This window comes from Muntiacus reevesi, chromosome 4, assembly GCF_963930625.1.
Source record: "Muntiacus reevesi chromosome 4, mMunRee1.1, whole genome shotgun sequence".
Lineage (NCBI taxonomy): Eukaryota > Metazoa > Chordata > Mammalia > Artiodactyla > Cervidae > Muntiacus > Muntiacus reevesi.
In genome coordinates this window covers 73,862,921-73,876,565 of record NC_089252.1, presented here as the reverse complement: position 1 = coordinate 73,876,565, position 13,645 = coordinate 73,862,921, and the positions used below count along the sequence as shown (strand labels likewise).

Genomic DNA, 13,645 nt, shown 5'->3' with positions numbered 1-13,645 from the left:
ATGTGCTGTTATATATTTTTTGTGTGTATTAGTTCAGTTCAGTCGCTCAGTCGTGTCTAACTCTTTGCAACCCCGTGAACTGCAGCACGCAGCACTCCAGGCCTCCCTGTCCATCACCAACTCCCGGAGTCCACCCAAACCCATGTCCATTGAGTCAGTGATGCTGTCAGGGAAGCCCAAAAATAAATAAAAGTTTTTGTGTATACTTTTATTTATTTTTGGGCTTCCCTGATAGCTCAGTTGGTAAAGAATCTGCCTGCAATGCAGGAGACCCCGGTTTGATTCCTGGATCAGGAAGATCTGCTGGAGAAGGGATAGGCTACCCACTCCAGTATTCTTGGGCTTCCCTTGTGGCTCAGCTGGTGAAGAATCCGCCTGCAATGCGGGAGACCTGGATTTGATCCCTGGGCTGGGAAGATCCCCCTGAAGCAGGGAAAGGCTACCCACTGTAGTATTCTGGCCTGGATAATTTGCAAAGAGTCGGACAGGACTGAGTGACTTTGACTGGCTTTATTTTTGGCTGTGCTGGCTCTTCGATGCTGCGCAGGCTTCCTCTAGCTGTAGCGAGCGGGGCCTCCTATCTAGCTGCGGTTGCAGGCTTCTCATTCTGGTGGCTTCTCGTTGTGGAGCACGGGCTCCAGAGCATGTGGGCTCCGTTGTTGCGTCCTGGGCTCTAGAGCTCAGGCTCGGTAGCTGTGGTGCATGGTCCTAGTTGCTCCGAGGCATGTGGGATCTTCCCGGGTCAGGGATCCAACCTGTGTCTCCTGTGTGGGCAGACAGATTCCTTACCATTGAGCCACGAGGGATGCCCATGTTACATATTCTTCTACAAGTTATGTTTTATTTTTTCCTTTTTTCTGTTTAGAAGCTTAATTTATTTGTAATTGTTCTGTGTGTCTGTGTATGGTGATACGTGTGGGTCCAGTTCTGTTTTTAAAATGAATCAGTTACGCCAGCATCATTGAACGAAAAGTCAGTCTTCTCCCTACGACTCTTTGCTGTCTAGCTCTGTCATGTCTGTGTGCATGTCTCTTCTTGGGCTCTCATTAATTAGTTCTGTTGGGGTGTTATCTGTGCCACGCTGTTTAAATTAATTGTCTTTATTTTTTAATAATTTTGAAAAGACACAGTGACATTGTTTTGTTACCATTGTAATCTTTTTCATGAGTTTCTGCACTCCTTTTTAACTTTCTTTTTACTTGAAAAGTTGATTCTAAAAATTACATGCAAGGTCACCTGTTGGTACGTTGATTGAGAGTATACGTCTATGAATAAACTTAAGGAGGATTGATAGTAGTGAAAATAGAAGGCATACTCAATGAGAAGACTAACAAGAGAATGACATATTTGGTTTAAAAAACACTGAAATAAGATGATTGTAGTTCCTTTGGATTCTCCATGACATTCTGCTAATGTATTTAATTCACTACTAAGTCAACTCTCTCAGATGCAGCTCCCGTTCTTTAGAGGTAGCATTTATGAAACATATTATGTACTGGCTGGATACGGGAGAGGCATAGATGATTAAGATACTGCCCTATCTTCATTTATGAGGAATAGGAAAATGAATTTTTTAAATCTCTGGTTTAGTATGCCATTTCTTGCTGTTTTGTAACTACATTTTCGTTTTCTTCCCTTCTCTTGTGTAGTGACTAAGACACTTAAGACTATCAACTTTCGTCTTAACCTAGTGTTAGCTGTGTCCCATTATTTTGACATGTAGTGTTTCCATTATTGTTATTTTATAGATAATCCCTAGTTTAAAATTTTTTCTTGGTCTAGGGTTTTTTATGGGATGGTTTAAACTTTTTCAGGTGGGTGGAATTTTATTGCCTCTTTTTTCTTTTGTTACAATAACAAAGTTGCATTATTGTATAGATTAAGAATGTCTATTCTATTTCTCTTTTATGTTTTTAAATTGTGGTAAAATATATATATAATATTTTTCATCTTAGCTATTAAGCATATAGTTCAGTGGTATTAAGGACTTTGTTGTGCTGTTTCTGTTCTTAAATATATTGATATTTTCTGCCTAACTTATTAACCTTTTTGTACTTGGAAAACTTAGTAATGTGCCTTATTGAAAATGGGCCATTGATTCTGATTTTTACCCCTTTTCCTTCTAATCTGTGCATTGAGAAAAATGTGGTATGGGAATTGTACTTTTTTGTTTTAACTCATATGTAAATTTCTTAGAAGACAATTTTAGTTTTAAATTATAAATTTTGTTTATGTTTCTGGTGCATAGATAACTAACTTTGCCAAGGGATTTTCCTACATGTTCTGTGATAAGGATTTTCTAGTCAAATACATTGGGACATATTGGGTTAAGCAAAGTTGAATGGTTTCATTTGTATTTAGTACTTTTCAGAACTTTTAATTATGAATCCACATGGGAGCATATTGTATATGATGTTTTCAAATTTATTTGCCCACAGACATATCTTATCCTGTGGCAAATTGTAGGATGCACTTTGAGAGAGAAAGGTAGTCTTATTTTGGGACTGTTACAAGTTTATTTAAATAGTGTTCAGTAAACTTTCTTTTTTTCAAAAGATTACCTAAGAGATAATGACCTTGTTTTCCAAACAGGTCAGGTTGTTATGATTTCTGTAATTTTAACAATGATAGTAGAAATGTGAGTCAAGTGGTTTTGATCTTGTTACAGACATAAATGCTCAGGTGGAAAGAGGGAAATATTTAGAGTGAGAGGCTTAGGGTGGAACATGCCAAAAAAAAAATCTGGTATAACTTTTTATTTTTAAAAAATTCTGTTTTTATTTTGGCTGTACTGGGCCTAGGTTGTGGCACTTGGACTTAGTTGCCCTGTAGGATGTGAAATCTTAATTCCATAACCAGGGATTGAATCCTTGTCCCCTGCATTGGAAGGCGGATTGTTTGTTATGAATTCTACCGCCAAGGAAGTCTCTCTGGTATAACTTTTAAAGAGAGTGTGGCAGTATAGAAGAAAAGGTGTCCGTGATGACACTGAGGCATTGTTTCGACTTGGCGTTGGCATGTTGGAGACTTCGAGCTGGGAGTCAGAGGATGTGAATTTGCGTCCCCGGGGTACCACTCTGGAGTAGTTTGGTAGTTGGAGCCCCACCTGATGTTTTGTGTGGAGAAAGGTACCTTGCTGGTTGATCTTCCACGTGCTCCTGACTTGCGCTCTCTTTGATGGCTTTGCATTCCACTGCTCTGACCCTCATGTTTGTTGTTTTGTAGTCGCTAAGTTGTGTCCAACTGCAACCCTATGAACTGCAGCATGCCAGGCTTCCCTAGTCTTCGGTATCTCCCTGAATTTGCTCAAACTCATGTCCATTGAATCAGTGATGCCATCCAACCATCTCATCCTCTGTCTCCCCCTTCTCCTCTTGCAATCAATCTTTCCCAGCATCAAGATCTTTTCCAGTGAAGGCCACTGGCTCTTCATATCAGGTGGCCAAACTATTGGAGCTTCAGCATCAGTCCTTCCAATGATTATAATAGCAAAGACAAATTATATACTTGGTATCATCACTGTATTGATCCTGGGAATGTTTGGCATTGAACTCACGTGGCATATGTTCAGTATGTTCGTGAAATAGGGAGGCTGAGAAAACTGACTTTTCTTGAAAGTAGTTATTTTTATCTGGGTAGGTAGCAACCTATTGTACAGTTCACATAGAAGCTGAAAATAGCACCTAGAGTGTTTCCACATGTTTAGAGAAGATTAATTTTATGCATTTGTATCTAATCAACCTCATCTTTTTTAAATAACTTGCATAATAGTCTGTATATAATTATGGGTGCTGAACTGACACCTGGCATATGTTAAAATGTGAGGCTCAAATAATAAATCCTTGGCTTAATTATTCATTTCTGAACAATAGCTTATTAGACAATTTCGATGTAAAAAGTTTCTTTTAAGAGGAAATTGAATTTTCAGTTTTTAATTAGTGCTTTTAAAAAAGAAAGCTAGTGGTAGATTGCTTATGTACTTAATTAGAAAAAGACAGGACTTGAATTAGAAAGTATAGAGATATTAGTCATTATGTGTATTATCTTTGAAGTGTTTTTGGACACTAGTTATCTAAAATGAGGACAGAGAAGTTAAATGGTCTTGATATTGGATGGAAGTGAAACTGTACAGCTACATTTTCTGTTTTTGTTACTGTCGCAGTTTTAAGTTTAATCTTCCTAATAAAGAACGTGTGTGCCATCAACATCGGGTTCTCTGTAGGTATGCACCATTCCCCTTGCCTTTATATAGTGAACGTGGGCAATGTGTATGGGGAATAGGAATGATGCAGGCTTTTTTTCTGATTTTCTTTTTAATATCACTACTCACAATGTTTGGAATGCTGATATTAGTAGAATGCAATAGGGCTTACCAAGTATGGAGTTGCCTAATGTGTCTTAAAGCGAACCTTTGAGAATGGTATAAAGAAGCAGTCCTGAGTTTTTTTCTGAGCATGGGAGTAGATCAGTTTCCTGACTCTTGGTGAGGTCAGAGGCACCAAGCGTGGCCTGCTGCCTGTCAGAGTGAGGTCTGCACCTCTGCTTCTCCTGTAGCAGATACTCTTAGGGGGGAAGCTCCACGGGGCTCTACAGTTCACACTGGTTGGACTTCTGTGAAAATTGTCATGTTCCTTTAACTGTTCTATCCCATTACATGCTTTGTAGACTTAACAAATTCTATAGCTCTTCTCTGTCTTTCTCATTTAATATCTGCCTTTTTTTAAAAAACTTTTTATTATTATTTTTAGTTTCATGGTATTGTGGATGGAGGGAATGGTGTATGTATGATTTTAAGTCTTTGGAATTTGTTGAGACTTCTCTCATGACTCTGTGTGTATGTATAACTGGGGGGGGGGGAAGTTCAGTTCTGCCACTGTTGGGTGATGTGCTTTTTTTTCTTGAAGTAGGTCAAGCTTGTTAATCTGATCGATACATACAGATATAAGTCTATGTTCATGCTGATTGTTTTTTGTTGTTTTTTGTCTCTTTTATCAGAGATAGGTATTTATTTATTTTTATTTATTTATTTTTTTTCAGAGATAGGTATTTAAATTGTTTTCAGTTTTATTGCAGTATAATTGACATGAAATTGTAAGATATTTAAAGTGTACAAAGTGATGATTTGATACATGCATATGTGGTGATATATGCATACATTCTCCTATCGAGTTAACACATCAATCATCTCATATTTTATCCTGTTACCTTTTTTGTATGGTAGGAGTAAAGAACAGTTAAATTCTCCTCTTTTAGCAAATTTCAATTATACAATATAGTGTTATCAACTAGAATCACGTTGTTTTACATTCGACCTTCAGACCTTATTCATCTCATAGGTGAAAATTTGTACGTTTTACCGACCTGTTTTGAAAGATGTTATTGTTGGGTATACATTTATAGGTTGACAGTTACTTCTTTTTCTTTTGGTACTTTAAAGATATTGTTCCTCTGTGTTCTGGTTTGCATTGTTTCTGATGAGAAGTCTCCCATCATCCTTATCTTTGTTAGGTAATGTGTTCGATAGGCTCTATATGTCCTTTTACTGTCACTGTTTCTACAAGTTTCTCTTTATTATTGCTTTTTAGCAGTCTGATTATGATGTTCAGTTCAGTCACTTAGTTGTGTCTGACTCTCTGACCCTGTGGACTGTAGCACGCCAGGCTTTCCTGTCCAACACCAACTCCCAGCGCTTACTCAAACTCATGTCCATTGAGTCAGTGATGCCACCCAGCCACCTCACCCTCTGTCATCCCCTTCTCCTCCCACCTTCAGTCTTTGCCGGCATCTGGGTCTTTTCCAATGAGTCAGTTCTTCAGATCTGATGGCCAAAGTATTGGAGCTTCAGCATCAGTCCTTCCAATGAGTATTCAGGACTGATTTCCTTTAGGATTGACCGGTTTGATCTCCTTGCAGTTCAAGGGACTCTCAAATCGTCTTCAATACCACAGTTTATTATTATTTTTTTCCATTTATTTTTATTAGTTGGAGGCTAATTACTTTACACTATTGTAGTGGTTTTTGCCATACATTGACATGAATCAGCCATGGATTTACATGAAACACCACAGTTTAAAAGCATAATTTCTTCGGTGCTCAGCTTTCTTATTATGATGTACCTTGATGTTATTTTTCTTTCTTCCACTTGAGGTTCATTGAGTTTCTTAGATTGGGCTTCCTTGGTGGCACCAAGGGATAAAGTACCCGTCTGCCAGTGCAGGGAGCCATAAGAGACTCGGGTTTGATCTTTGGGTTGGGAAGATAGGCTGGAGGAGGGCGTGGCAACCCACTCCAGTATTCTAGTTTTTTCTTTTTTTCTTTTTCTTTTTTGCTAATTGCTGTGTCTTCACTAATCTTCTCTAATCATTGAGTCTGCAGAGTCTGATATGTTATTCCAATTCAGTGTATTTTTCATATTAAACATTATAATCTCTCGTCTTCTGACTTGGGTCATTTTTTAATCTATTTCTTTCCTTCTTAACATGCTTATGCTTCTTTCTTTTTCAGTATATGGACTGTATTTTTAATATCCATTTAAATGCTTTTTTCTTATTCTTTCACTGAATTTTCTCTTATGAGTCATATTTTCCTGCTCTGTGTGTGTGAATTTAATCAGATGTCAGATTTTGTGATTTTTATGTTGTTGGACATTTAAAAAATGTCTTTTAAGTGCTTTTGTGCTTTTTCTTGGACTCATTTAAGTTACCTGGAACCAGTTTGATCCTCTTTGAGACTTTTAAGCATTATTAGGACAGCGTGGTAACTCATCCTTCAGTTGAGGTTAATTTGGTCACACCACTGGAGCAATCTCTTTCTTAGGACTTTCCTTGGTGCCCTGTATTTAGGTGGTCTTTAGTTAATTATTTCCAGCCCAGAGTAACTTCTGATGATTGTTCTGCATATTCCTTATGATTTTGAAATCATCGTCAAGTTTTTGTTACACTGTAAGTTATTATGTGTATTTTCTAGATTATTTCAGCCTTTTTATGGAAATATGTGGGAAACTGGGGACTTCCCTACTGGCTCAGTGGTGAAGAATCCACCTGCAATGTAGGAGGTGTGGGTTCGATCCCTGGGTCAGGAATATCCCCTGGAGAAGAAAATGGCAACCCACTCCAGTATTCTTGCCTGGGAAATCCCATGGACAGACAGGGGAGCCTGGCATGCTACAGTCCATGGGGTCTCAAAAGAGTCGGACGCAACTTAGCAACTAAACAACAACAACAATATATGGAGAATTATGTTAAACTATGTTTAACGATCAACCAAATGTAATAGTTCTGTAGTAGCCTGAAAAAATGACCACGCCTCCAGAAACACCTAGTGCATCCAGGGGCAGGTGATGGTCTTGGTGTCAGGTTTTTATTTATAAAGCCATGGTTATGAAGAAATGACGTGTATATATTTGTCACCCGAAATATTAATAATACCTATTCCATTTTCTCCTGGTTTTCTTCTCTCTGTAGGAAGAACGTGTTGTGAATCACATGGCAGCAAAGATCATTGAGAATGTCTGCACCACGTTTTCTGCTCAGGCCCAGGGCTTCATCACTGGGGAGATTGGGCCCGTTTTATGGTACCTATTCAAGCATTCCACGGTTGATTCTCTTAGGATAACAGCAATATCGGTAAGATGGAGTGTCTTTGGGGGATATATTTTTATGTATTTAAATAGCAAGTTTGAAGAACCGTGCTAGATATAGAGTGAACTTCATTGGATAGGTAGAAATCTCAGAGTGGCCGTTGGTGAGAACAGTAATTTGATTTTTCTCCTGAGGTGAGAGGTCTGTCGGGACATTCCAAAAGGATCTTGTGTGATCCTGACATGAGGATTCTAAAAATTATTTGGCGGTGATAGTGGAAAACTGCTGTAGTGGATAGGGTATAGCGTTTGGTCTGGTTTATTTTTAGTGTTCCTTGACTTTTCTTGCTAGCTCCCTCTTTCAGATTTTATGTTCAGTGGGTTTGTCATATGGTTCAAATGAATTGATATCAATGTTCACGCATCTATGATTTTGTAGTTTTTGTATTCTGATTGTTTAGTACTTCACTTCCGTGGTTATAATGACTTGGTGTAAAAGGTCATTCTGTATGAAGATGTGTTACTCTGGTTGTATCAATGTAAGGGCCAGTGAAAACGATACAAGCCTTTCTCATGGTTTATTTAAATGCTTCTTTTGATCACCAGTCTTATCTGGGCCCTCAGTGTTATCTGGTACCCTCCCTGTATTTCTCGAGTTGACTCATCCTTATGCTTCTCACTGTGCCAAATTTCAGACCTTATCTTTATTCCTTAAACCTCCAATTCCACATTTTTCCCTCCTTAATTCTCAGTAAGTTACTTCCCCCATACTTCCAAGATAAAAATGGAGACGTCCAATGGGAATTATCGCAGTGTGTGTCTTCCGCGTCTGTGGACCTGTTTGCATCCATACCTATCCTGCCTCAGTTCTTCCCTTCCTCTTACAACTGATGAACTGCCTCTTCTCCTCTCAGAGAAGCTTCTCCATGATTCTTCTATCTGTTCTTGAGAATCTTCAGTCAAATGGTTATTTTTGCTCTTTCCTAAATCTTTAATCTCTCCTTGTCTACTAAATCTTTCTAATTAGCATTCATGTATTCTTTACCCCATTAAAAAAAATCCCACATAAAAACATATCCAAAGTTTTCTAGGGTGTACCTCCATTTGTTTCCCCGTCACCCCAGCCATACTTCTTGAAAGGATTTTTGCCACAAATGCTCCTTTCTGGCCTGTTTTCAGTTATCTGTCCTAAAAATGTGAGTGAACCTAGTCTTGCTGAAATCGCTAACGACTTCAGTTCACTTCAGTTGCTCAGTCGTGTCCGACTCTTTGAGACCCCATGAACTGCAGCACGCCAGGCCTCCTTGTCCATCACCAACTTCTGGAGTACACTCAAACCCATGTCCATTGAGTCGGTGATGCCATCCAACCATCTCATCCTCTGTCATCCTCTTCTCCTCCTGCCCCCAATCTTTCCCAGGGTCAGGGTCTTTTCCAATGAGTCAGCTCTTTGTATCAGGTGGCCAAAGTATTGGAGTTTCAGCTTCAACATCAGTCCTTCCAGTGAACACCCAGGACTGATCTTCTTCAGGATGGACCGGTTGGATCTCCTTGCATTCCAAGGGACTTACAAGAGTCTTCTTCAACACCACAGTTCAAAAGCATCAATAATTCAGTGCTCAGCTTTCTTTACAGTCCAACTCCCACATCCATACACGACCACTGGAAAAATCATAGCCTTGACTAGACGGACCTTTGTTGGCAAAGTAATGTCTCTTTTTAATATGCTGTCTAGGCTGGTCATAACTTACTTTTTTTTCTTTTTTTCTGGGTTATAACTTTCTTTCCAAGGAGTAAGTGTCTTTTAATTTCATGGCTGCAATCACCATCTGCAGTGATTTTGGAGCCCAGAAAAATAAAGTCAGCCACTGTTTCCAGTGTTTCCTCGTCTCTCATGAAGTGATGGGACCGCATCCATGATCTAAGTTTTCTGAATGTTGAGCTTTAAGCCAACTTTTTCACTCTCCTCCTTCACTGTCTTCAAGAGACTCTTTAGTTCTTCTTCACTTTCTGCCGTAAGGGTGGTGTCATCTGCATATCTGAGGTTATTGATATTTCTCCCGACAATCTTGATTCCAGCTTGTGCTTCCTCCAGCCCAGCATTTCTCATGATGTTCTCTGCATGTAAGTTAAAGAAGCAGGGTGACAATATACAGCCTTGATGTACTCCTTTTCCTATTTGGAACCAGTCTGTTGTTCCATATCCAGTTCTAACTGTTGCTTCCTCACCTTCATAGAGGTTTCTCAAGAGGCAGGTAGGTGGTCTGGTATGCCCATCTCTTGAAGAATTTCCCACAGTTTATTGTGAGCCACATAGTCAAAGGCTTTGGCATAGTCAATAAAGCAGAAATAGATGTTCTTCTGGAACTCTCTTGCTTTTTTGATGATCCAGCGAATGTTGGCGATTTGATCTCTGGTTTCTCTGCCTTTTCTAAAACCAGCTTGAACATCTGGAAGTTCATGGTTCGTGTATTGCTGAAGCCTGGCTTGGAGAATTTTGAGCATTACTAGCGTGTGAGATGAGCACATTTGTGCGGTAGTTTGAGCATTCTTTGGCATTGCCTTTCTTAGGGATTGGAATGAAAACTGACCTTTTCCAGTCCTGTGGCCACTGCTGAGTTTTCCAAATTTGCTGACATATTGAGTACAGCACTTTCACAGCATCATCTTTATTGCTAAATCCGGTGGATATTGATGGATATATATATATTTTTAATAATTTTATTTATTTTTGGCTGTTGTACAGGCTTCCTTTCTCTCATTGCAGTGAGCAGGGGCTACTCTCTAGTTGTGGTGCACAGGCTTCTCATTGCAGCAGTTTCTCTTGTTGTGCAGCGTGGGCTCTAGGGCGTGGGCTTCAGTAGTTGCTGTTCCTGGGCTCTAGAGCACGGGCTCAGTAGTTGCAGCACACAGGCTTAGTTGCTCCATGACACATGGGATCGTCCTGGATCTGGGATTGTGCCCGTGTCTCCTGCATGGGCAAGTGAATTCTTTACCACTGAGCCATCAGCAAAGCCCCTGGTGGATATTTTTGAGTTCTTTTATTTACCATGTTATTTTGAAGATCAAGGGCTAACAGTCCTGCTCACTGCATGTCCGTAAACAAAGGACATCTGTTTCACGAGCTTCACATTGTTAGAATCCCCTCCCCAAGCTGTGATATTAGTAATTACGAAGAAACTGTCGGAAAGAGTTACAGAGTACACTGGTGAACTTTTGCAAGGGATCTTTGAGTCATATCTTACTTAAGGCATTCATTTTAATCCTGGACTTTAAAAAGAAAAAAAACCTGTCTTGCTTTAATTGGGTTTATGTTATCATTTTTTATCTTCATGCTCAGCATGGTTTCTTTTCTTGGCAAAGTTCTTTCCAGTTTCTACCAAACTCTAAAACCTTCTAGCACTTTCTTCATCTGACACGGTAAGCTTCACTCTTTCATCTTGGGCTTCTTATATTTTGTTGTCAGCATTCATCTAAATTATTAAGTTTTCACTGAAATTTTACCACTTTCCCCCCAAATGTCTCTTTCTTCTTTTGTGCCCCAGGATCATATTCAGTAACGTGTTAATATATTGTTTTCATATTTCTTTAGTCTCCTTCAGTTTGAAACAGTTTCTCAGCCTTTCTGGGAACTTCATGTCATTTATGAGTTTAAAGGGTGTGGTGCTTGTATTTTGTAGGGTAAGACTCAACCTGGGTCTGTCTAGTGTTTTCCCATTGAACCTCCTTAGCCCCACTGAGGATGCCTACCTGTACCGGATGCCTCTGTGATGGTTGCCACATGATGGTTACCTAGTTGTTTCATTCCTTTTATATTAGAAGTTGGCGAATATTTTCTATAAAGGGCCAGGTAGTATGTACCTTGGGTTTTGCTGGCCACATACAGTCTCTGTTCCATATTCTTTTTTTTTTTTAAGGCTTTATGTTATTATTGGAGTATAATTGTTTTATAATGTTGTGTTAGTTTCTGATGTGTGACAAGTTGAGTTGTATGTATACACATATCCTCTCCCTCCTGGGTCTCCTTTCTACCCCACCTGATCCCACCTCCCTAGGTCCCATATTCTTTTTGTTTTATTTTTCTGTTTGTTTTCTATAACTCGTTAAAAATGTGAAAACTGTTGCACATTGTACTTAACAGCAGTGCAAAAATAGGCCTTTGGTATTGGTTGGAATTCTATCCTAAGGATGCGCTTTCCCTTCTCTCACATATATGTGTGTATTTGTATCATCATGATCAGGGATGCCTGTTTTATTTGATGAAGTGTAATGTCATATTACTGTTGCCACTGTTATTATGTGTTGTTTGAATGCTCAGATCTTGCTGGAAGCCCTCCAAGCTGGCTTTTGTGTCCTGTTGATCTGTTTCTGTCACTGCTTGATCACTTGATTCCTTTGTCAAACCATGCAGTTTCTGGACTGCTTTTGGACTTTCGCTCTGCCAACCCTGGAACCAATAATTTCTCCAAGGAAGCTTTGATGTTTAGAACCCACAGTCTGGGTGATGTGGTTTACTGCTTTGGGGTTTTATTGTTTTCAGGCTTTCTAAGTATTCAGAGATAGAAAAAAAGTGTATGTACCCATATATACACATGGAGCTTCCCAGGTGGCTCAGTAGTAAAGAATCTGCCTGCCAGTGCGGGAGATGTGGGCTCGATCCCTGGGTCAGGAAGGTCCCCTGGAGAAGGGAATGGCTACTCATTCCAGTATTCTAGCCTGGAAAATTCCATGGACAGAGGAGCCTGGCAGACTACAATCCATGGGGTCTCCAAGAGTCGGACACAACTGAGCGACTAACCACACACGCATGCAACATATACATACATATGTAGAATTATTCTTACATCTATCATTGTAGATATTTGGAACAAAACTCATGTATTCATACTGATACTTCCAATTTTAATCCAGTATATTAGAATTCTTTTTAGACCTCCCATTTTCTATATTTGTAAATCCCTTCTTGGACAGAAACCTGGTTCCTATTATGCTCAGTATATTTATTGATCTGTTCAATTCATTTATTCAGTGTAGCAGACTCTGTCCCCTCTGGCCTCCTCCTCCTCTGTGTCTTCATCCTCCTGCCTTGCCACTGCCACTCTTCTTCCTGGGCCCCGTGAGCAAAAGCCCCCCATTCCTGTGTCTGCCCCCTTTCTTCAGAATCTGATGTGTTATCTTTGGGTGAGGAAGGAAAGTGAAGATAGATGAAGGAAAACAAAAGGCTAGATGTCGTTTTTGATGCTTCATCTTCCTTATTTCCTTCCCCTTTGTTGTTTATATCCGGCTAGTCAACCTGTCCTTTGACTGTAATTCATAAATACAGCCCAGGACTGTGTGCCTCTCTGTTCAGCTCTGTTGTTACCCCTGAAATCCAGGCCGCCACCACCTCTCACTCAGACTGGCCTAGTCATCTCTTGGCCCCATCAGTTCAGTCTCTCAGTCATGTCCGACTCTTTGCCACCCTGTGAATCGCAGTACGCCAGGCCTCCCTGTCCATCACCAACTCCCGGAGTTTACTCAGAGTCACGTGCATTGAGTCAGTGATGCCATCCAACCATCTCATCCTCTGTCGTCCCCTTCTCCTCCTGTCCCTAATCCCTCCCAGCATCAGGGTCTTTTCCAATGAGTCAGCTCTTCACATGAGGTGGCCAAAGTATTGGAGTTTCAGCTTCAGCATCAGTTCTTCCAATGAACACCCAGGACTGATCTCCTTTAGGATGGACTGGCTGGATCTCCTTGCAGTCCAAGGGACTCTCAAGAGTTTCCTCCAACACTACAGCTCAAAAGTATTAATTCTTTGGCACTTAGTTTTCTTCACAATCCAACTCTCACATCCATACATGACCACTGGAAAAACCATAACCTTGACTAGATGGACTTTGTTGGCAAAGTAATGTCTCTGCTTTTTAATATGCTCTCTATGTTGGTCATAACTTTCCTTCCAAGGAGTAAGTGTCTTTTAATTTCATGGCTGCAATCACCATCTGCAGTGATTTTGGAGCCCCCAAAAATAAAGTCTGACACTGTTTCCACTGTTTCCCCATCTATTTTCCATGAAGTGATGGG

At 39.9% G+C, this 13,645-nt stretch overlaps 1 protein-coding gene across 4 annotated transcripts in view; it reads left to right on the top strand.

The window, feature by feature from the left end:
* ULK4 (unc-51 like kinase 4) overlaps window positions 1-13,645 on the top strand; it is a 496,024-nt gene that overhangs the window by 91,318 nt on the left and 391,061 nt on the right. For all 4 annotated transcript variants that reach the window (XR_010662955.1, XM_065933097.1, XM_065933095.1 and 1 more), the window contains one exon: window positions 7,464-7,625. Coding sequence is in view for 3 of the 4 variants with exons in the window: in XM_065933097.1 (XP_065789169.1) it covers window positions 7,464-7,625 (162 nt within the window). In the remaining variant the exon portion in view is untranslated. The remainder of the gene's footprint in view (window positions 1-7,463; window positions 7,626-13,645) is intronic.